General features: G+C 39.0%; 1 protein-coding gene and 1 non-coding gene across 6 annotated transcripts in view; one reads left to right on the forward strand and one right to left on the reverse strand.

Moving 5' to 3' along the window:
* TARS3 (threonyl-tRNA synthetase 3) overlaps positions 1-24,872 on the forward strand; it is an 88,742-nt gene that overhangs the window by 29,444 nt on the left and 34,426 nt on the right. For all 5 annotated transcript variants that reach the window (XR_004431772.1, XR_004431773.1, XM_033188808.1 and 2 more), the window contains 4 exons: positions 559-705; positions 1,786-1,884; positions 14,480-14,646; positions 16,299-16,461. Coding sequence is in view for 3 of the 5 variants with exons in the window: in XM_033188808.1 (XP_033044699.1) it covers positions 559-705; positions 1,786-1,884; positions 14,480-14,646; positions 16,299-16,461 (576 nt within the window). In the remaining 2 variants the exon portion in view is untranslated. The remainder of the gene's footprint in view (positions 1-558; positions 706-1,785; positions 1,885-14,479; positions 14,647-16,298; positions 16,462-24,872) is intronic.
* On the reverse strand, positions 16,938-17,037 carry LOC117071936. The gene has a single exon (XR_004432657.1). It is a non-coding gene; the product is annotated as a small nucleolar RNA U13 (small nucleolar RNA).

The following is a 24,872-nucleotide window of genomic DNA, read 5'->3' on the forward strand; positions in this document are numbered from 1 at the left end:
ACTGTCACTGTCATTCCTAGAATCCATAGCAGACTCTACATAATTTGCTGGTTAATGGTATAATTTAGGCTGGGAAGGTTTAGTTAGAATCCATTTTAAGATTGTTCCCAGCACTACAAAAAGTCTTCTTTAAGCTTTGTTGATTTTGTTTGTTTGTTTGTTTGATTGATTTTGAGACAAGGTCTTGTTTTGTCACCCAGGCTGGAGTGCAGTGGCACAAACACTGCTCACTGCAGCCTCAGCCTCCAGGGCTCAAGCAGTCCTCCTGCCTCAATCCCCCAAGTAGCTAGGATTACAGGCATGTGCCATCATGCCTGGCAAATTTTTGTATTTTCTGTACAGATGGGGTTTTGCCATGTTGTCCAGACTAGTCTCAAATTTCTGGGCTCAAATGATCTGACCACCTTGGCCTCCCAAAACTGCTGAGATTATAGGCATGAGCCATGGCTCAGGGCTGCTTTGTTGGTGTTATAGTGGAAAATTGCGTTCGTTTTTAAGAGCAGTTTTACTTACAACCAAATGTTTGATATATTTACCAAAATCCTGTTTGATATTTAGAATTCCTCAACATACTGGGAGGGCAATCCCGAAATGGAAACATTGCAGAGGATCTATGGAATATCCTTTCCTGATAACAAGATGATGAGGACCTGGGAAAAGCTCCAAGAGGAAGCAAAGAACCGAGATCACAGGAAGATTGGGAAGGTATACCCCACATCTTATATCACTAGAGAGATGTAATCATAAACCAACATAGGAATGTTTCTGTCTCACAAAACTAAATTGCTTTAACAATAAGTTTCTTCTTCTTCTCTCCTATTTTGCTGGCACTCATAGTCTGCTGCTGAGTTCTTTCATTTTGATACCCCAGATGTCTTCTAACCTCTTTCCTTCCTATATCTTTTATTAATTTTTGAAAATTGTACCCTTCTCTTATTTTTGTCATGATATAAAAATAAAAGTTGTTTTTGGTGAAACCCCACCTCTACTAAAAATACAAAAAAATTAGCCGGGCATGGCAGCCCGCACCTGTAGTCCCAGCTACTCGGGAGGCTGAGGCAGGAGAATCACTTGGGCCTGGGAGGCAGAGGTTGCAGTGAGCCAAGATTGTGCCACTGCACTCCAGCCTGGGTGACAGAGTGAGACTCAATCTCAAAAAACAAACAAACAAAAAAAGTTGTTTTTTACATTCTGTGCACTTTATAGAATCCTTTGTATCTGGGAGACAGAGCAGCATGTAGAAGGAAAAAATCAGATTGGAAAACAGCTAGGCCTGAGCTTTAGGCCCGGTGCTTGTACTCACTAGCTGTGTTAGATGATGGGCAAGCTCTGTATCCTTGTCTTCCTTGCTGGGTAGCCTTGCAGGGTGGCTGTGAAGACAGAAACTGGATGATGGTGCCTGGTACAGGGCAGGCTGTCAGTAAAGTGACAGCCATGATGGTCATCATCATCACTTAAAGCCTACCTCTTGCAATGAACTTTTTTGGTCTTTTTACCACATTGTCTCCCCATGAGTGCCATACTCCAAGTGTGCCAAGTAAGAAAATTAGCAGAAAATAGCTGAAGGTGACATAAAAGCTAAGTTCAAAGCTAATTAGCCATAAATATGAGTGGAAATTTTACATATATTTAGGTATAAGTGTTGAATGACCTTGGAATGTCTATTACTAGAGAAGATAGAAATAACTGAGTATTATATGTTTTATTCCCAGCATATCATGTGTGTGCAGTAAATACTAAGCAACAGCAGATGACATTTGAAATGCAATTATTGTTTCAATCTAGGAACAAGAACTTTTCTTTTTCCATGATTTGAGTCCCGGAAGCTGTTTTTTCCTTCCCAGAGGAGCCTTCATTTATAATACACTTACGGATTTCATACGAGTAAGTTAACTTTAAAATGTTTTATTCTTATTCAGTTCCAGTTTATATTTTTACTATTTTCTCTTATAATAAAATGGTCAAGCATTTCCATTAATTTTACTTTGGTAACATTAATAAGAATTTTGAGGTTAAAAGTGAGATACTGGCCAGGCGCGGTGGCTCACTCCTATAATCCCAGCACGTTGTGGGGCTGAGGTGGGCAGATCACCTGAGGTCAGGAGTTCGAGACCAGCCTGACCAACATGGTGAAACCCTGTCTCTACTAAAAATACAAAAATTAGCCGAGTATGGTGGTACACGCCTGTAATCCCAGCTACTCAGGAGGCTGGCAGGAGAATTGCTGGAACGCGGGAGACAGAGGTTGCAGTGAACCGGGATTGTGCCACTGCACTCCAGCCTGGTGACAGAGCAAGACTCTGTCTCAAAAAAAAAAAAAAAGTGAGATACTAGATTGTGCCTTCTAATAATAACATGGAGATAATTTCTGTTTTCCCTGAATACATTCCTGGATTTCATAAAATTCACTTTTTGCCCATATTAGTTTCTAAAGCATGTAGAATATAAAGGTAAGCATTAGACTAAGTGTGGCACTCCCTGTGAAAAAGAAAGGAGAAAGTGTCGTCTCTGGCACAGAGTGTTAAACCATGAAGCATTGCTTCTCCAAATGTGCTCCATGGGCCACTGGTGCTTCCCTTTGCTTATAGCATGACTCCCAGGTGATTTGGCAGCTCCAGAGGAAAGAGGAAAAAAACCAATAGAGCAAAATACCTACTTGTAATACAAGTTCGTAGATGGGAAGGTCTTTAGTATTTACATGATAAGGACTGTGTAGATAGTGTTCAGAGGTGATCCAGGTGGACTACTAGGATTACATTTCCATTCTTGCACTGTTTTGTCTTTCCTATAATCATTACCTAAATTTTTCATTTACTTAGTTTTTTATGTGCCTACCACTAATTCATGCTCAGATTTCTCTCAAAAACTACAAATCTGCTTGCAACATGTTCTGCAATGATTCAGGTAATTGCTCAGTACATTTTTCTTCAAATTTGGTCCTACTCCAGAATTAACTTGCTACTAAGATTCTTGCAAACTGATATCTTAGGACTTCTTTTCGTCGTCATCTTGGCCACTCCCCTCATGTCTCTTCCTATGTGGAGTTCCTTTTCCTGATCCCTGTCTATCTCTTCATTGCTTATCTTTAATTCTCATTTGGAGATCACTGTCTTCAGTAACTTTCTGAGAAAAGAATATATGGCATGTGGCCTGTGCTGGTTATTCTCTGTTTGCTTCTCCAGTCTTGTTCTCCTTCCTTTTCTTCTTGCGCTGTGCTCCTGGAGGCTGACCTCTATGGATTCTATCACCTGGGGTACCCATCTTCCAGTAGGGGCTGGCCAATGTGAGGCGGTAGGAGATCAGAGGGTAGGGGGAGAGACTTGAAGAATCACTGAAGATTATCAGAGATTTAGATTTAGACAGGTAGTGATGACCATCACAGCTGCTGATTTGGATGTGCTATCTTTTCTGAAAAATCAACATGGCCCCTGGTACCTTGTACTCTCAAGTTGGGAGTACAGTAGATGGAGAATGAACAGAAGGCCTTTACGGTGGCATTAAGGGGATCTCTTATTTTTTATAGATGCAAGACAGATGTGGCTGATGAACAGGAGCAGGGCCTGATTGTGTGGGTCACCAAATTGTAAAGCCATTTAAATACACAAATCCAATGATCTCTTATTCTAAGGTAAGGGCAGTGGTTGGGAAGGCATGGGTCCCTGAGGCTTGGAATGGGAATATTTGACAGACACAGACGACACTGAGAACTTTGAATTTCTAGATACCTTTGTCTGAAGGAATTGGCCTTACCATGAATAAAACCTTTTAGGGAACTCAGCTGTTTTTTCTGTTGGTTTTTTGTTATTACAGTCGTGTCTCTTCCCATATCTATTAATATTGTATGCCAAATATTATATTTAATTTAAGTGTAGAGGCTCTAGGTGATGCTATCTCCAACTGGAGCATTCACCCTCTGCCAGTATTGAAGACTGATCATTCAATTCAGTCAGAGATTGCACTGGGTTAGGGCTGGCTTCCATTTAATTAAGATTCAACCTACTTTTCATTCCTGTTTCTAGGCCATGACCCCGTTGGGTTTCCAATTTACTGGCTGGTGGGTCTATGTCTTTTCAGCCCCAAAGGACTGTAGGAAAGCCCATTCTACTCTTCCAAAGTGTTCTATTCTTAACAAATAATTCCAAGGCTCATCTAATTACTACATTGGCTCAGAAATCCAAGATGTCATCTGAATCAGGCCTAGATGCAGATGAGGCTCCTCGGGTGCAGTTTCTTGGGAATAGATTATCAAGTACATTTCCTCTATATTTTAAGACCTGTGAACTAAAATCACAAGTTATCTATCAGCCACCTCATCCTCCCATCTCCCTCACATTATAAAATGGTGATAAAATATCCACATTATAAAATAATGCAGTGGATAGTGTTATTCAAAAAGGAGTGGGGGAGAGTAGGAGGCACATAGTAGTAGTCACCGTCTGTAGAAATTCTGGTATCTACCAGTCATCACTGCCCCAGGGTCGAAAGATACACTTTGATGAAGATCCAGTTTTGCTCTGCCTAGCTGTGATTCTGCCCTCTGAATCTTCCTTTCTCTTCCACAAGAAATGACCCATGTGTGCCTTGGGGTAGCTTTCTTCTTCTTCTTCTTTTTTTAAAATTTTATTTATTTATTTATTTTTGAGACAGAGTCTCGCTCTGTCGCCCAGGTTGGAGTGCATTGGTGTGATCTTGGCTCATTGTAACCTCCTGCCTCTCAGATTCACGCCATTCTCCTACCTCAGCCTGCCAAGCAGCTAGGATCACAGGTGCCCGCCACTACGCCAGGTTAATTTTTTGTATTTTTAGTAGAGACAGGGTTTCACTATGTTAGCCAGGATGCTCTCAATCTCCTGACCTTGCGATCCACCTGCCTCGGCCTCCCAAAGTGCTGGGATTACAGGCGTGAGCCACCGCACCTGGCCTGGAGTAGCTTTGTTCTCAACCTGATTCCTTCCTCTAGAAGGCTGAGGGGGTCCAAAGCCCTCATTTCGTTTTGTGCTTTCAATCTAAGCTAGTACAATTCCTTTAAAAACTTTGTGAGGCCTTTTATATAAATTTATCATCAACATGGTTAGATAAAAGCCACATCCACATATTTCTGACACAGATCCTTCTTTACCTAGGAGGCTACTGTGAGACAACAGTACACAGCAGAGTCTTCAAAGCCTTTGTGTTTAACGGAAAGAGTCTACAAAGCCTAAGACTTTCAGAAGGCTTACTAGGTGCTCTTATAGTAGATCATTCTGAGGTTTTCACAGAGTATCTTACAGCCCCAACCTTAAGGTCTTTACCCTAAGGTTATGCTTTGATGATTATAATCTGAATTTGATCCATGTCCTGAAGCCTCCTGAGTCTTTTTTGGGACAGTATAAGGATAAGAAGTTTCATTTTTGAACCCAGCAGGTCCTGGTGGCTTTATATTTCCTCTAAACTTGGCTTAAAAAGTTAATTAGTTTCACCTTTGGTTTATACCTCTTTTCTTGTATTTTACCATAGGGAACCAGAAATCAGTTGTCACTTTCTACATTCTGCCTGGACATCTCCCCAGCTAAATCCATGAGTTCTTTGGGTACCCTTTCTGTTTTCCGTGTTACTTCTGGTGACAGTGTTACCCACCATCTGTTTCTGGCACCTTGTAATAAGAATCCCTTCTAGCTTCTGCCCACCACCTGGCCCCAAAGCTACATGTTTCAGGTTATTGTTATGTCAACTGAAGAATCATGAGGTTCGTAAAATCATAAAGGAGACCTTCATTTCTTCTGAAGGGTTGCAGCCTGAAATCCTGCAGGCTGGGAAGTGTAGCTTCTGCCAGAAACCAGAAGCAGGCATTTCAAGGGAGGGAAGAGTAAGACAGGAATTTATGCTGATGAGATTGGCCAAGTATAAATATTTAACAGGTTATAAGAAGAGCTATGAATATTCACAAAGTGGGGTACATGTACATACATAGTAAGCAAACATGCATGCTACATGCATCCCTTGTTCACTTTGGGGTGAAGACTTAATGCATTAAAATTAGTTTGTATAACCAAAAGGTCAAATGGAGGACACAGAGGCATCCCATGTGCGGCCTTTATAAACCAACCAGAACCAGTACACGGTTAGTGATCTTTTATCAGGAAGGAATGCTGGTCAGTTGTGTAAATCAGTGGTGGAGCAAGTCTTTCGAAAGGGCTTAACTTTTAAGAAAGAAAGCCTAATGGTTGTTAGTGACAGAGTGGGTATAATTAGGCATGTCCAACCTCCTGTCACTACCAGTATCTCAGTTTTTAAGGTTTCTCTGGGGTCCTTGGCCAAGAGGGTGTCTGTTCAGTCAGTTGGGGCGCTTAGGATTTTATTTTTATTTCTCAGTTATAGCAGTACCGACATCCAGTGCAAAATTCTGTTCTGGATGGCTGTTGCAACATAGCAAAGTATCCCAGAACTTAATAGTTTAAAACTGCCATTTCATCATTACTGTCTCTCCTAGTTCCAAATTTTAGGCTCCTCTGGGTGGTTCTTGGATTGGGTCCCTTACATGACTGTATTCAGGTAGAGTCTCATGCCAGGTGGGTGGTTCTTGGATTGGGTCCCTTACATGACTGTATTCTGGTAGAGTCTCATGCCAGGGTTATTGATTAAAGAATGTCCCCTTCCCATCGTAGAAAGACTAAAAACATCAGGCATTGGCAAGAATGTGGAGCAAGTATAACCCTTATTGCTGGTAGGAATGTAAAATGGTAGAGCTACTTCGTAGCAGTTTGGCATTTCTTATAAAGATAAACATGCACGTAACATGTGAACCATCAATCCCGCTTATTTTTTTTTTTTTGTGAGACAGAGTCTTGCTCTGTCACCCAGGCTGGAGTGCAGTGACATGATCTCAGCTCACGGCAAGCTCCGCCTCCTGCATTCATGCATTCTCCTGCCTCAGCCTCCCGAGTAGCTGAAACTACAGGTGCCCACCACCACGCCTGACTAATTTTTTGTATTTTTAGTAGAGATGGGGTTTCACCATGTTAGCCAGGATGGTCTTGATCTCCTTACCTCGTGATCTGCCTGCCTCGGCCTCCCAAAGTGCTAGGATTACAGGCATGAGCAACTGCGCCTGGCCTTTTTTTTTTTCTATTTTCTGAGGCGGAGTTTTGCCCTTGTCGCCCAGGCTGGAGTGCCATGGCATGATCTCAACTCACCGCAGCCTCCGCCTCCCAGGTTCAGGCAATTCTCCTGCCTCAGCCTCCCGAGTAGCCGGGATTATAGGCATGCACCACCACACCCAGCTAATATTTTTGTATTTTTAATAGAGATGGGGTTTCTCCATGTTGGTCGGGCTGGTCTCAAACTCCCAACCTCAGGTTATCCACCCGCCTCAGCCTCCCAAAGTGTTGGGATTACAGACGTGAGCCACCACACCTGGCCCCCACTTCTAATTATCCCAAGAGAAATAAAGACATACACCCACATCTACACAGAGACTTGTATTTGGATGTTCATAGAAGCGTTATTTATAATAGCACAAAACCCGAAACAACCCCAAATTCAACTTGTGAAAGGATAAATACAATGTCTTAAGTCCATGCTGTGGAATACTACTCAGCGTTTAAAAGCAGTGAGATACTGATATACACATGAAGGAGGAACCTCAAAAGCATTGTACTAAGCCAAAGAAGACAGAGAATACACAAGGCACCATCCCATTATATGACATTTCAGAAATGCCAAAACTGTAGTGACAGAAAGATGATCAGGAGTCCAGTGGGTGGGGAGAGGGGATTGACTCTAAAGGGTCAGGAGGGAACTTCCTGGAGTGTAGAAATGTTCCATATCTTGATTGTGGCAGAAGTTGCATGACTGTATATATTTGTCAAAAGTTACTGAATTGTACACTTAAAATTGGTGAATTTTATGGCATGTAAATTATACCTCAATAAAGCCATTTTGTGGTAAAATACACATAATATAAAAATTTACCATTTTAACTATTTGTAAGTGTGCAATTCATTCTCACTAAGTGCATTCATGTTGTTATGCAACCATCATGGTCCACCTCCAGAACTCTTTTCATCTTGCAAATCTGAAACTCTCCAGGACTTTGTCATCATCCTACACTTAATCTCTGTACCCACTAAACACTAACTTCCATGCCTGCCTCCCCCAGCCTCTGGTAACCACCATTCTAGTTTTTTTCGCTATGAAATTGACTATTTATAGGTGCCACATATAAATGGATTCATAGGCTATTTGACCTTTTGTAATAAAAATATTTTTTTTAAGTCTACTTTGGTATTGACATAGGCAAGCCAGCTTTCTTAACATTAGTGTTTGCATGATATATCTTTTCCTATCCTTTTATTTTCTGCCTCTGTTTCTATATTTAAAGTACGTTGCTGGAGAAAAGAATACTGTTGGGTCTTAATTTTTTTCAGTCTATCTGCCTGTGTGTTTTTTCCTCTCTGCCCTCCTCCATGTGCCTCAAGGTCCTCCCTGAGGTTCCAGTTGGTTCTGTTAGTCACCAGCCAGTAGAGGGTGTGCTTGTGGGACAGACTGTCAGTCACAGCTGGGCTGTCTCAGGGGCTGTGGTCTGGTCCAATATCAGTAGCCTTTGGCTTGGTGCCGAGTCCTAGTCTAGTCAGTAGTAGCCAGAGTGCTGGGGAAACATGGTGTGCTGAGCACAGTGGAATATATGGCTGCATTCCACCAGGAAGCATCCTTTTCCTCAGAAATGGAACTGCTGCTTTTCTGTGTAAGGGATGTAGGAGGCCAGGATAGGCTGGATGTGCACACCGTTCCCACTGAGGGAAATTCCACGATTTCTGAGTTTTTGACTTAGGTAAAATGACTTCCACTTAGGTTTAAGTAAAGGGAAGTGAACTTTTGTTTGTATATTGGTTACTGACTGTGTGGACAACTGATAGTGAATGAATAGATCTTTTTGTGACTCTCCTTGAATTTTTTTTTCCTTGCATTCTGGAAAATATCTGTCAGCTGATTCTGTACCTTTCTTACCTTTTTTTAAAATTAAAATCTTTTAAAAAAAATTCTCATGCAGTAAAATTTACGCCCTTTTGATAACATACAGAACTGTGTTATCACCTCAACAATCAAGATACAGAACATTTCCATCACCCCTCAAAACTCTCTCATGCCACCCTTTTAAAATCAAACCCTCCACCACCCCGATCTCAGGGAACTGCTGATTTTTTTTTCTCCATCCCTAAAATATTGCCATATAAATGGAATCATAATTTTATAAAGCTTTAAACACTGCTTTTACCCAGCACAACATCCTTGAGATGCATCCAAGTTGAGTGTCCCCCATGGGCCTCGCTTTTATCCCTGGGCAGTATTCCATCATATGAACATACTCCTGCTTCGTATCCATCCCGCAGTTGAGGGGCATTTGGGTTGTTTTCAGTTTTTGGCAATTATGAAAACTTCCATTATCATTCATGTACTGTTTTTTGTATGAACATAGGTTTTCATTTTACTAGAGTAAATAAATACCTAGGAGTGTGATTTCAGGGTCATATGGTGATAGGGTTTGGCTGTGTCCCCACCCAAATTTCACCTTGAATTGTAATAATCCCCAAGTATCAGGGGTGGGGCCAGGTAGAGATAATTGAATCATGGGGGTGGTTCCCCCATACTGTTCTCGTGGTAGTGAATAAGTCTCTTGAGAGCTGATGATTTTATGAAAGGGAGTTCCCCTGCACAGTTTTTTGCCTGCTGCCATTTAAGATGTGCCTTTGCTTCTCCTTTGCCTTCCACCATGATTGTGAGGCCTCCCCAGCCATGCTGAACTGTAAGTCCATTAAACCTCTTTCCTTCATAAATTACTGAGTCGTGGGTATGTCTTTATTAGCAGTGTGAGAATAGATATAGTAAATTTAGGTTTATAAGAAAATGCCAAACTATTTTCCAAAATGACTACCGTTTTGCATTCCCACCAGCTATATATGAGAGTTGCTTTCGTAAAGCTCGTCTCAGTCACACCTTTTGCATTTCCTGGAATCTGCCTGACTTGTTGCATGTCTTGAAACCATGGAGTGGGGAGGGTAGTTTTTTCTCTTGTTAATAATAACCCACTTGTTAATAATAACCCACTTGGGGATTAATAACCCTCTTGTTAATTAATAACCCACTTGGGGAATTTTTGCTTCCTCTTCACACAACCTTAGATTCAGTGGATTTCTAAACCAAGCTTGTCTTTGTGAACATAGCAGGCCTCAAAACATTCAGCTCTTCTGCAGGGAAAGTCCTGAAAGATGCACTCCAAGGGTTTAACTGAAGAGAGTCTAGTGAAGGAAATATTTATGGAGGTAAGGGCCTGGCTAAGGTAACTAACAAGCAATGATAGATCACCCAGGGATTACCAACAGCCAAGAATCCCTTCCTCTCCATCACTAGGCCTGCAGAAGTGTGGAAATGGAGTAGTAATACCAGAACCCACAGAGAGCCTGGAGCCATGGAGGAGAGGCCACTCAACAGAAGCTGTAACTGTAGAATGCAGCCACAGCCTGAATAAACCCACAGTAGGGAAGAACCATGGAGGGGAAAGAAATATCCAGACCTCTCTCTTCCACTGCCCTCTGAATCCTTTTGCATTTACCATTGGTCAAACCCAATCAGAAACCATACAGAAAGTATATTAGCATGTCAGGATTCTCCAGAGAAACAGAAGCAACAGGAGATACAGATAAGAAGAAATTTATTATGAGGAATTGGCTTGTGTGATTATGGAGGCCAAGAAATCCCATGATCTGGGGGTCCAAGAAAGTTGGAGATGCAATTCTAGCCTGAGTGCAGAGGCCTAAGAGCCAGGGGAGCTGATGAATCTAAAAAAAGGAGAGAGCTCAGGTACGTACACAGAGGATTAAACAGCGCTTACCATGGTCAGGGGCTGGGAGAAGATATGGGGAGACGTAGATCAAAGGATACAAAATAGCAGATATCTAGGATCAACAGGGTTTGAGATCTCATGTAGAACATAAGGACTAAAGTTAACAAAATTATATTTTATCAGGGAGTTTTGTTAATTAGATTTTAACTGCTCTTGTCACACACACACAAAAGGTAACCCTTTTACTATTTGTGTCCTGTAATATCATATTGTGAATCTCAAATATATGTAACAAAATTTATTGAAAATTTAAAAGGCTGGGCATAGTGGGTCAAGCTTGTAATCCCAGCACTGTGTGAGGCTGATGGGGGTGGATCGCCTGAAGCCAGGAGTTCGAGACCAGCCTGGCCAACATGGTGAAACCCTGTCTCTACTAAAAATACTAAACTTAGCCAGGCGAGGTGGTGCACACTTGTGATCTCAACTACTCAGGAGGCTGAGGCAGGAGAATTCCTTGAACCTAGGAGGGAGAGGTTGCAGTGAGCCAAGATTGCACCTCTGCACTCCAGCCTGAGAGACAGAGCAACACTTCGTTTCAAAAAAAAAAAAAAAAGGATAAATGCTGAGGTAATATTTCTACTTATAAGATTGGTACCCATCAGCCGGGCACAGTGGCTTATGCCTGTAATCCCAGCACTTTGGGAAGATGAGACAGGCGGATCACGAGGTCAGGAGATCAAGACCACCTGGCTAACACGGTGAAACCCTGTCTCTACTAAAAATACAAAAAAATTAGCTGGGCATGGTGACAGGTGCCTGTTGTCCCAGCTAATCAGGAGGCTGAGGCAGAAGAATGGCGTGAACCCAGGAGGTGGAGCTTGCAGTGAGCTGAGATCACGCCACTGCACTCCAGCCTGGGTGACAGAGCGAGACTCTGTCTCAAAAAAAAAAAAGATTGGTACCCATTAAATAATTTTCATTGCTGAAGGAAATGTGAGGAAACACTTATCATATACTTATGGAGAAAGTTTAAATTGCTGCTAAAGCAATCTGGTAATAAATATTAATGTGGAAAAAAATGCACACTCCTAGCAATATTCTTAGAGAGGAATCTAAAATATACAATTAAAATCACATAGAAAAACTTTACCGAAGAATAGTTTGTAGTATTCAAAACTGAAAAGTCTAATGTTTCTCAGTTGTAGAAGGGTTAAATACTTTATGATATGTCCACACAATAAAGCACTATGCAGTTACTACAAAAATACATCTATGCATACTAATTTAAAGGGGGGTTCAGTATACCTTACCGTTGAAAACTGGAAGTTACAGAGTAAATGTATAGTGTATCCTTTTTTTTTTTTTTTAGATAAAAGCAAAAAACAACAAAATCCTGTATGTGTGTTTTGTGTTTGCACAGTCATGTAGAAGAGGGTTGAAATACAGTAACACCAAGCCATTGGCATTATCTCAGGGCGGTAAAGAGTGTAATGAGAGAAAAATGTTAAGGTTTTCTTTGTACACCTTATTTTTTTTTCACATGAAGCATAACTTAAGCATATCGTATTATACTATTGTGTTTAAAATAAAAGTATATCTTTTGTAAAATAAAAAAATAATCACAGCAAATAAGCCTTCTGTGGAGCCAATAGGAGTCAGCTTTGGGGGACCCAGTGCAGGGCAGAGAAGGAAGGAAAATGGGCCAAGATGAGGCGAGACAGGCAGTGGCAAATGGAGAGTAACCAGCCCGACTCATCCCCTGTGCCTCTCAGCACATTCTTACCTTTTGCTTGGAGGACATTGAGGACATTGGTTTCCTCCCACAAGCTCCCATCAGCCAATGTATCATCATGTGGTGATGTCATTTCAATTTCACCTAAATCTGAATTGTGACATTGGCCACCATGAGTGCCCTTCATGTAAGAATGCAAGGAAAAGGCATAACTAAATGTAACTGTTTCAGCCCCAGCCTCTGTAGATGGACGCTAGGGCCAAACTGATACATCAGAGCCTTCTTTTTCCATCACTCATTCCATGTTCCCCTTATACTGGCGGCACCCCAGATGGGCAGTGTTTTATTTGGTAGGTGCATTAGTTTCCTAGGGTATTATAACAAAATACCATAAACTAGGTGACTTAAAACAACGGAAATTTATTGTCTCCCAGTTTTGGAGGCCAGAAGTGTGAAATCAAGGTGTTGACGAGGCTATGTTCCCTCTAAAACCCGTGGGGGAATCCTTCCTTACCTTCTAGCTATTGGTGGTTGCAAGTCATCTTTAGTGTTCCTTGGCTTGTTGAAGCATCATTCCCATCCTCTGTTTTCACGTGATGTTCTCCCTGTGTGTCTTCACATTGTCTTCCCCTCGTGTGCATCTGTCTCTGTGTCCAGACTTCTCCTTTTTATAAAGAGACCAGCCATATTGTATTAGGATCTACCCTAATGATCTCATTTTAATTTGATTACCTCTATAAAGACCCTACTTCCAAATAAGGACACATTCTGAAGTACTGGTCTCAAATTCCTGACCTCAGGCGATCCACTCACCTCAGCCTCCCAAAGTGTTGGGATTACAGGCGTGAGCCACCACACCCTACCTGTTAACGTTTTCTAATTTAGTAAAAACAAAGAGTAGGTAAAGCAGCTCACCGAATGGCTGAGACCCAGGCTGTCTACCATGGACTGGCAAAATGCCCTGCTGAAGAATGACAGATAACATTCCTTTCAGTTATATAAAACCATTGTTAGTCATCTTAAAATGTTATGTTTTATGTTTTTTTAGCTGTGAAAAATTTTTAAAATTTGCTCAAAGTATGTATGGCATTCTAGATTTGTGCCAGATGTCCATTAAGTGATTTACAAATGTTGAGAATCTAAGGATTCTCAGAAGTCTTACTTATTCAGGTTTTTGTGTTCATCCAAATTAAAATTGTCATGCAAAGGGTCCCTATCAAATACTGTCAAAACAATTTGACCTAATTGACATTTATAAAACAACAGCAGAATACGCATTTTTGGAAAGTGTACATAAAATATTTACCCAACAAAGATGACCTAATTGTTTTGTTTTTAAAGAAAGTTTAAATAAAATTAAAACTTTGCTTGGGAAAAAACTCTCTTCTCCTGTCTCCAGTGATTCAATTAGGGAAGCTGTTAATAGGTAGGGAGGGAGAGAGGCCAGCTCACAACTTAATAGATATCAGCTGCTTAAATCGTTATACACTAAAATTCTTATTTTTGTTTAAAACTAAATAAATCAAAATTATAACATGCAACATGGCATTCAGGCTTATTAAATTATGAATTTTTTCTGCTGCTTAAAAGGAAAAAAGCTGTTTATCTAGAAGGACTTTGGAATTTATAGTTACAGTGAGTTTCTATATATATTGTATTTCAATTACTACTTTTCAAAGAACTAAAACATTATATACTATATACTGTTATATACTATAAAATAAATATACTCAATAGAAATTATACTGAGCATATGTAAATCTTTCTTTCAAGATCCAGAAACCACCACACCTAAAACTGAGGGTACATTAATCATGAATTAATATAGAACCTGAGCCCAATTTGAAAATATTTGCTCATAGTGTTACTTTGCATGGAATTGTGATCTGTCCTAGCACATTTTAATGTTGAATGCATGTATCTTGAAGGAGGAATATCACAAACGTGACTTCATGGAGGTGCTCTCTCCCAACATGTACAACAGTAAACTCTGGGAAGCCTCGGGCCACTGGCAGCATTACAGCGAGAACATGTTTACCTTTGAGATTGAAAAGGACACTTTTGCCCTCAAACCCATGAATTGTCCAGGTCACTGGTGAGTATTAAAAGTGAAGCAGACCTTTTCATGAGAGCACATAGCACACTTCGTCACAGTTAGCTTTTAATATTATTAGTTTGCTTTGTGGAATGAAAGAATCCCTTTAATCTGAAGAGTGGTGATAACTAATTTTTACTAAATTGTTTCATTCTAGAGAATGGATTTACTTTTGAAAATATATTTGATCTTTGGCAGGTATGGAATGTTAGCTGGTAACCATTGCATTTTTTGTGCCGATTAAAGGGTAATGTTATGTGTCAATTTTATAAGTTTTGTAATATTTGTCTTATAGTAATGCACTTCAGATGTTCATATTTGCAGAATATTTAGTTCTTTCATACTGTTTGGGTGGATTATAAGAAGATCAATGAGGTCATAATCAATGGGTTTTTGGATTTCACTAATTCCAAGATACCGTTTTTCTTCCGCATTTCAACTTCTGAAGTTGAAATGCATCTTATAGTTGGTGGCATCTTAGCATTATGTCATAATTTAATTAATAGGTTATTTTCTTTCTTTGTAGCACATAAAATAAAGATATATTTTACAATCAATGCTGTCTTTGATTCTATGAAAGACTAATTATCATAAAGTTGGTATGCAAATTCAACCTTGTAAGACAAACGTATTTTACAACTGAAATTGAATAGGCATAATTGTCCACCAAAAAAATCCCAACAACCATAGTTTTTGTATTATCAACATACATAGTTTCAAGTAAATTTACATAGAAGATAATTATTAAAACCGATAACTGAACACTGAAGAAAGCTCTTTGCCCTTTTAAGTGAAGACAAGTAGAAATTTAACTTTATGATGATGTCATGTAAAAAATACATATAACTTTAATTTTAGGAATACTGGCATGTAAACATTCTGTACCTTCTCTTTCTAAGCAGAAGGTAGAAGCTACGCTAGCGTTTTGCATTGTAAAACACTTGCGTTAACAACTTCTTAACTCATTTTCTCAAAGGCATCCTTTAAAATTATAGCCTCACACTTTAGCTATAATTTAAGTTTGTCTTTTTACACCTCAGAATAAGGAAGCAAGACCACAATGGCTTAGAGGCAGTGGGATATGGAAGCCAGGAGTGCTTTCTGCACGAAAGAAGTCTTTCATTCAACAGAGAACATAGCTGAGTGGTTTTTGTGCTTGGAGCTAGAAGTGCAGAGGTGATTAAGACACAAACCATTCCCTCATGGAGCTCATAAGCAGAGTGGGCAGGGCCATGCATGTAGACAATCTGTTATAAAAAGACCAGTGCCATAATGATGGCATGTTTGAGGTGTTCCAGGAGCCTGAGGAGAAACTGCCTAATCCTGTCTAGGGAAATGTCTAGGAGGGCTTCATTTAAGAAGTAGCCTTTGAAATGAATTAAACAGTAAATGGTGATTCACTGTGTGGATGAGGGAAGGGAACAGCATTTCTGGGAAGAGATAATAGACAAGCTTCTTTCTCAGAGTGCTGCAGTGATGTAAATGCAAGGTTCACTAATTTCTGGAAGAAATGTTTTCTTTAACTTGGTGATCTAAGAACTGGAATAATGAGTTTATGAATTTTGAGGCTTAATTGTAATTTCTTTATATTTAGATAATTATTTAATCTTTCTGTGCTGTGTAAAAGCTGTGTGTTACTGCATCTTTTCTAGTCTAATGTTTGCCCATCGTCCACGATCTTGGAGGGAAATGCCTATGAGATTTGCTGATTTTGGAGTTCTGCATAGAAATGAACTGTCGGGGACTCTCAGCGGCTTGACCAGAGTCAGGCGCTTCCAGCAGGATGATGCTCACATCTTTTGCACAGTGGAGCAGGTAAACAATAACACAGAGTGAAGCATGGTGGTCACAAATTCAGTGTGATGCCCTGAACACATCTTGTATTCTTTCAGAGTTACTGAAACATAGATGTTTGGTCTAGTCTCTGAGATCTCATTCAGCTCTAACCTGCTGTGATTCTCTAAATTAGGTCAACAGGTTAATCACCTCTTGATATGAAATGTGTTACGTTTTCTTTGGCTGCCTTCAGTGATTTTATTAACCTAAATTCCATTAAGTGGAGTATTTTAAGGGATTTGGTGGAATTCTGGATGTTTTGTTTTTCAATATTGCCTAGAACTTAAAATTTACTTTTTCAAGTTTTTGTGTTAATTCAAGTTAAAATTACCATGCAAAGGGTCAATATCAAACAGTTTGACCTGATTGGTGTTTATATAACAGCAGCAGAATATACATTCTTTGGTTTTCATAGTGGATGGTTAATGTGCCAGTGTTGTATCCAATGTGCTTCATGTTGGATGGGTAATATGCTAATGTTGTACCAAGGTGTGAAGGAAGCACATCTTACACGTGTATACACCCAATCATCACGCTTATGAACTACAAAAGGATCAGAGTGCTTGTTTTTTGAAATTGCACATAGAATATTTACTAAGATAGACCATATTCTGGACCATAAAACAAGTCTCAATAAGTTGAAAGAGATTCAATTAAAACAAAATGTTTAATTAACCCAAATGTTTAACCCTAATCCTGACTGAGCACAATAGAATTAAAAATAGATAACACAAAATCCCAAAGGAAAATTAGATAATTTTATATAACAAATGAAATAAAACACATCAAAATTTGTGGGATGCCATTTAAGTGGTATTTAGAGGGATGTTTACAGGAGTGAATACCTGCATTAGAAAAGAAAAATCAAAGACTTAGCTTTTACTTAAGATAGAAAAAGAAGAACAAATTACACCCAATGTAATGGAAGCAAAAGAAATAAAATAAGAAGGAGCAGAGCAGAAATCATTGAAATAGAAAAAGAAAATGAAGAATATAAATAAAACAAAAGCTGGTTCTCTGAGAAGTCAGACTGATGAGGGGAAAAACAGAAGACACAAATAAAAATGTCAGGAATGAGACAGATGTCATCACTACAGATTCTGTAGGTATTAAAAAGATAAGGCAGTTTTATGAATAACTTAATGCTAATACATTTGACAGCTTAGATGAAATGGATAAATCCTTGAAGGACACAAACTGTTAAACTTTACTCAAGAAGAAGTAGATCATCTGAATAGCCCTGTGTCTACTACAGAAATTTGATTAATAGTTAAAAACCTTCCTACACAGAAAATTCCAGCCAAGATGGTTTTACTAGTGAATTCTACGAAACATTAAAGAAGGAATAATACCAATCTGGAGATATTCTTCCAGAAAATTGCAGAGGAGGAAATCTTCACCACCTTATGAAGCTAATGAAGCTAATCTTGCACTGATAGAAAAATAAGACAAAGAAATTTTAAAAAGCTACTGAACATCTCAAAGAACTTAAACAACATTTTAGTCGTCAAATCTAGTAATTTTTTAAGAAGGACATGTTAATCAAATGGACTGAATCCCAGGAATGAAAAGTTAGTTTAACATTAGAAAATGAAATATTGTAATTCCCCACATTCACAAACTAAAAAAAAGAAAACAAAAAGACAAAAAACATATGATCTTCTCAGTAGATGCAGGAAAAAGTATTTGGCCAAATTCTACATCCATATCTGATAAAAACTCTCAAAACTAGAAATGGAAGGGATCTTTCTTAACCTGATAAAAGGCCTCTATGAAAAACCTACGGTTCTCATACTTATTAGTGAAAGTCTGAATGCTTTACTCTTAAAATCAGGAATTAGGTAAGTACTCTCTCATTACTTTTCTGATCATTGTACTGCAGGTACTTTCTGATGCAGAAAGTTAAGAAAGAAAAATAAAAAACACCTAGATTGGAAAGAATTAAAACTCTTGTAAATGACATAATCATCTATGTAGAGATTAGATGGAATCTACAAAAAGCTATTAGAAGTAAGGTGAATTTAGAAAAATTGTAGTATGGAATATCAATATATAAAAATCAATTTTATATGCATTTCTCAACAATAAACCCTTAGAAATTGCAAATAAGAAACAATTTATAATAGTATCACAAAACATGATAATACTTTGGGATAAAACTGACAAATATGTTGCTGTGGACTGAGTTGTGACTCCCAAAATTTATATGTTGAAGTCCTAACCCCCAATGTGATGGTGTTTGGAAATGGGGCTTTTGGGAAGTAATTAGGTATAAATGAGATCATGAGGATGGATCCCTCATGATAGGATTAGTGCCTTTTAAGGAGATACCAGAGGCTTCCTTTCTGTCTCTGCCATGTGAGGACACAGTGAGAAGTCAGCCATCAGCAAACTGGGAAGAAAGCCCTCACCAAGGAACTGAATCAGCTGGCACATTGATCTTGGATCTCCTGGCCTGCAGAACTGTGAAGAATGAATTCTTCTTATTTAAGCCACACAGCCTATGGTTTTTTATTCTGGCAGCCCAAGCTAGTAATACATACGTACACAACCTATACAGTGAAAACATTAAGACATTGCTGAGATAAATTTAAAGAAGGCCTAAATACTGGCCTCATAAAATGAGTTAGGGAGGATTCCCTCTTTTTCTCTTGATTGGAATAGTTTCGGAAGGAATGATACCAGCTCCTCCTTTTACCTCTGGTAGCATTCGGCTGTGAATCCATCTGGTCCTGGACTTTTTTGGTTGGTAAGATATTAATTATTGCTTCAATTTCAGAGCCTGTTATTGGTCTATTCAGAGATTCAGTTTTTTCCTGGTTTAGTCTTGGGAGGGTGTATGTGTCCATGAATTTATCTATTTCTTCTAGATTTTGTAGTTTATTTGTGAAGAGGTGTTTATAGTATTCTCTGATGGTAGTTTGTATTTCTGTGGGATCAGTGGTGATATCCCTTTTATCATTTTTTATTGCGTCTATTTGATTCTTCTCTTTTCTTCTTTATTAGACTTGCTAGAGGTCTATCAGTTTTGTTGATCGTTTGAAAAAACCAGCTCCTGGATTCACTGATTTTTTGAAGGGTTTTTTGTGTCTCTATCACCTTCAGTTCTACTCTGATCTTAGTTATTTCTTGCCTCCTGCTAGCTTTTGAATGTGTTTGCTCTTGCTTCTCTAGTTCTTTTAATTGTGATGTTAGGGTGTCAATTTTAGATCTTTCCCGCTTTCTCTTATGGGCATTTAGTGCTATATATTTCCCTCTACACACTGCTTTAAATGTGTCCCAGAGATTCTGGTATGTTGTATCTTTGTTCTCATTGGTTTCAAAGAATATCTTTATTTCTGCCTTCATTTCGTTATGTACCCAGTAGTCATTCAGGAGCAGGTTATTCAGTTTCCATGTAGTTGAGCAGTTTTGAGTGAGTTTCTTAGTCCTGAGTTCTAATTTGATTGTCCTGTGGTCTGAGAGACAGTTTGTTATAATTTCTGTTCTTTTACATTTGCTGAGGAGTGCTTTACTTCCAACTATGTGGTCAATTTTGGAATAAGTGCAATGTGGTGCTGAGAAGAATGTATATTCTGTTGATTTGGGGTGGAGAGTTTTGTAGATGTCTAGTAGGTCTGCTTGGTGCAGAACTGACTTCAATTCCTGGATATCCTTGTTAACTTTCTGTCTTGTTGATCTGTCTAATGTTGACAGTGGGGTGTTAAAGTCTCCCATTATTATTGTGTGGAAGTCTAAGTCTCTTCGTAGGTCTCTAAGGACTTGCTTTATGAATCTGGGTGCTCCTGTGTTGGGTGCATATATATTTAGGATAGTTATCTCTTCTTGTTGAATTGATCACTTTACCATTATGGAATGGCCTTCAAAGCCTGGGAGAGACACAACAAAAGAAGAGAATTTTAGACCAATATCCCTGATGAACATCGATGCAAAAATTCTCAATAAAATACTGGCAAACCGAATCCAGCAGCACATCAAAAAGCTTATCCACCATGATCAAGTGGGCTTCATCCCTGGGATGCAAGGCTGATTCAACATCTGCAAATCAATAAATGTAATCCAGCATATAAACAGAACCAAAGACAAAAACCACATGATTATCTCAATAGATGCAGAAAAGGGCTTTGACAAAATTCAGCAGCCCTTCATACTAAAACCTCTCAATAAATTCGGTATTGATGAAACATATCTCAAAATAATAAGAGCTATTTATGACAAACTCACAGCCATTATCATACTGAATGGGCAAAAACTGGAAGCATTCCCTTTGAAAACTGGCACAAGACAGGGATGCCCTCTCTCACCACTCCTATTCAACATAGTGTTGGAAGTTCTGGCCAGGGCAATCAGGCAAGAGAAAGACATAAAGGGTATTCAATTAGGAAAAGAGGAAGTCAAATTGTCCCTGTTTGCAGATGACATGATTGTATATTTAGAAAACCCCATTGTCTCAGCCCAAAATCTCCTTAAGCTGATAAGAAACTTCAGCAAAGTCTCAGGATACAAAATTAATGTGCAAAAATCACAAGCATTCTTATATACCAGTAACAGACAAACAGAAAGCCAAATCGTGAATGAACTTCCATTCACAATTGCTTCAAAGAGAATAAAATACCTAGGAATCCAACTTTCAAGGGATGTAAAGGACCTCTTCAAGGAGAACTACAAACCACTGCTCAGTGAAATAAAAGAGCACACAAATGGAAGAACATACCATGCTCGTGGATAGGAAGAATCAATATCGTGAAAATGGCCATACTGCCCAAAGTAATTTATAGATTCAATGCCATCCCCATCAAGCTACCAATGACTTTCTTCACAGAATTGGAAAAAACTGCTTTAAAGTTCATATGGAACCAAAAAAGAGCCCGCATTGCCAAGACAATCCTAAGCCAAAAGAACAAAGCTGGAGGCATCACGCTACCTGACTTCAAACTATACTACAAGGCTACAGTAACCAAAACAGCATGGTACTGGTACCAAAACAGAGATCTAGACCAACGGAACAGAACAGAGCCCTCAGAAATAATACCAGACATCTACAACCTTCTGCTCTTTGACAAACCTGACAAAAACAAGAAATGGGGAAAGGATTCCCTATTTAATAAATGGTACTGGGAAAACTGGCTAGCCATATGTAGAAAGCTGAAACTGGATCCCTTCCTTACACCTTATACAAAAATTAATTCAAGATGGATTAAAGACTTAAATGATAGACCTAAAACCATAAAAACCCTAGAAGAAAACCTAGGTAATACCATTCAGGACATAGTCATGGGCAACAACTTCATGTCTAAAACACCAAAAGCAATGGCAACAAAAGCCAAAATTGACAAATGGGATCTAATTAAACTAAAGAGCTTCTGCCCAGCAAAAGAAACTACCATCAGAGTGAACAGGCAACCTACAGAATGTGAAAAAAATTTTGCAGTCTTCTCATCTGACAAAGGGCTAATACCCAGAATCTACAAAGAACTCAAACAAATTTACAAGAGAAAAACAACCCCCTCAAAAAGTGGGTGAAGGATATGAACAGACACTTCTCGAAAGAAGACATTTATGCAGCCAACAGACACATGAAAAAATGCTCATCATCACTGGCCATCAGAAATGAAAATCAAAACCACAATGAGATGCCATCTCACACCAGTTAGAACGGCGATCATTAAAAAGTCAGGAAACAACAGGTGTTGGAGAGGATGTGGAGAAATAGGAACACTTTTACACTGTGGGTGGGACTGTAAACTAGTTCAACCATTGTGGAAGACAGGGTGGTGATTCCTCAAGGATCTAGAACTAGAAATACCATTTGATCCATCCATCCCATTACTGGGTATATACCCAAAGGATTATAAATCATGCTGCTATAAAGACACATGCACACGTTTGTTTATTGCGGCACTATTCACGATAGCAAAGACTTGGAACCAACCCAAATGTCCATCAGTGACAGACTAGATTAAGAAAATGTGGCACATATATACCATGGAATACTACGCAGCCATAAAAAAGGATGAATTCATGTCCGTTGCAGGGACATGGATGCAGCTGGAAACCATCATTCTCAGCAAACTGTTGCAAGAACAGAAAACCAAACACCGCATGTTCTCACTCATAGGTGGGAATCGAACAATGAGAACACTTGGACACGGGAAGGGGAACATCACACACTGGGGCCTGTTGTGGGGTGGGAGGAGGTGGGAGGGACAGATTTAGGAGATATACCTAATGTAAATAACAAGTTAATGGGTGCAGCACACCAGCATGGCATATGTATACATATGTAACAAACCTGCACGTTGTGCACATGTACCCTAGAAATTAAAGTATAATAAAAAAAATAAGGCCTAAATAAATGAAATATACCTTGTTCATGGGTTGGAAGACTAAATATTATTAAAATATCAATTATCCCCAAATTAATCTATAAAGTCAGTACAATCCCAGTCAATACCCAAGCAGACTTCTTTTTCACTGTAAGAGTTCACATGCTGATTCTAAAATTCATATAGAAATCACAAGAACCTAGAATAGCCAAAAGAACTTTGAAAAATAAAAACAAATTTGGAAGGCTCACTATGCTTGATTTCAAGAATTATTAGAAACTACAGTAATCATGCTGGTCTAGTTAGACAAATCAGCAAAATAGAGTCCAGAAATAGACACAAATATATGGACAACTGATTTTTAATTAAGATTCAAAGGCAATAAAATGGAGGCAAGATAATATTTTCAATAAATGATGCTGGAATGATTGTATATCCATATGCAAAACATGAGGTATGAGGATTCATACCTCATACCATATGAAAAAATTAAGATGAATCACAGGTCTAAATGTAAAACCCAAAAATACAAAACTTCTAGAATAAAAATTGGGGAAAATCTTTGCGATTAGGTGATAGGTGATGATTTCTCAGATATGACACCAAAGGGCAATCCATAAAAGAAAAAAGTTGATAAATTGGATTCCCCAAAATTTAAAACTTCTGCTCTTCAAAAGATACTGATCAGACACAGGAAAGACAGGTCACAGACTGGGATAAAATATTTGTGAGGCATATATCAAATAAAGGACTTAAATCCAGAATACTTAATGCATATTCAAACCTCAATAAGAAAACAGACAACCCAGTTAAACAATGAGCAACAAAGACCTGCTTTGGGGCAGATGAAGTAAGTGCTTTCCCTATCCTTCCCTCTAAGTACAAGTAAAAACCTTGGATAGTATATATAAAACAAACACGAGACTCTGAAATGTGGTGAGAACAAAGGCACACTGGCTATGGACATCAAGACCTAAGAAACAACATGGTAGTGAGTTCCTTAGGTGTTTTTGTTTTGTTTTGTTTTTTTGCCACGTATATTCCAGACTTGGCAACCAACAAATGCCAACAGGCATAGATAAAACAGGCCAACAGAAGTCTGCTTGCTGTAGCCAAAGGACTGGGAAAGGGGCAGCCTAGAAAGATAGAAAAGTTTTAGACAATATCTAAAACTTTTTTTTAGCCAGACACCACAGAAAAATACTGTGGCCCTTTATATGCCAGCAAAGGCTGATTGAGGAGCTTATATTTTAACTCTCACCAGGCTCTAAATAAGTACCCCAACACCTGTTGGAATGGGTAAAAGAAGGCTTATTAGGAAGCTGGGACTTTTACTCCTGCATTAACAGGATATCCCCATCCCCCTACCCCAACCCAGCAGTGTCAGTGAAGACAATGTGGGGAGCTTGGACTTTCACCCTCCCCTGGAAGTAATGAGGTGCCTCTTCCACTCCTGCTTGAGTAGTATCAGAAGACATCTAGTGGAAAGATAAGACTTTTTCACTGCCCATTGGTCATGAGCCCATGTATTCTGTGTGCAGTAATGGCCATGGAGGGGGAGCTAGAACACCCATGCAACCCAGAAGTAATGAGGAATTCCTCTCCCCGTCCTTTCCAAAAACTTGGACTGCTTTTCCCACCTGACAGTAACTGGCCAGTACTGTCTTCCCCCTGCTGGAAGAGCATCAGTGGAAGTCAGCTAAAACAACATTTAAGATCCAGCGGCTTATTATAAAATCCAAAATGTCCAGGTTTAAGAAATTGAAAATCACTCATCATGCTAAGAACAAGAAAAATCTCAATTTGAATTTAAAAAGACAATCTATGAACAATAACACTGAGATAACATAGATGTTACAATTGTCTGACAGATATTTTAAAGCAACCGCCATAAAAATGCAATTACTAACTAATGAGCAATTACTAACACATTTGAAACAAACAAAAATTACAAAGTCAGCAAATAAACAGAAAATCTCAGAAAGAAATAGAAGATATAAAGAAGAACCAAATGGCAATTTTGAACTGAAAAATATAATATTCAGTGAATAGATTCATAAGCAG

The sequence above is a fragment of the Trachypithecus francoisi genome, unplaced genomic scaffold, assembly GCF_009764315.1.
Source record: "Trachypithecus francoisi isolate TF-2019V2 unplaced genomic scaffold, Tfra_2.0 Lachesis_group3, whole genome shotgun sequence".
Classification (NCBI taxonomy): domain Eukaryota; kingdom Metazoa; phylum Chordata; class Mammalia; order Primates; family Cercopithecidae; genus Trachypithecus; species Trachypithecus francoisi.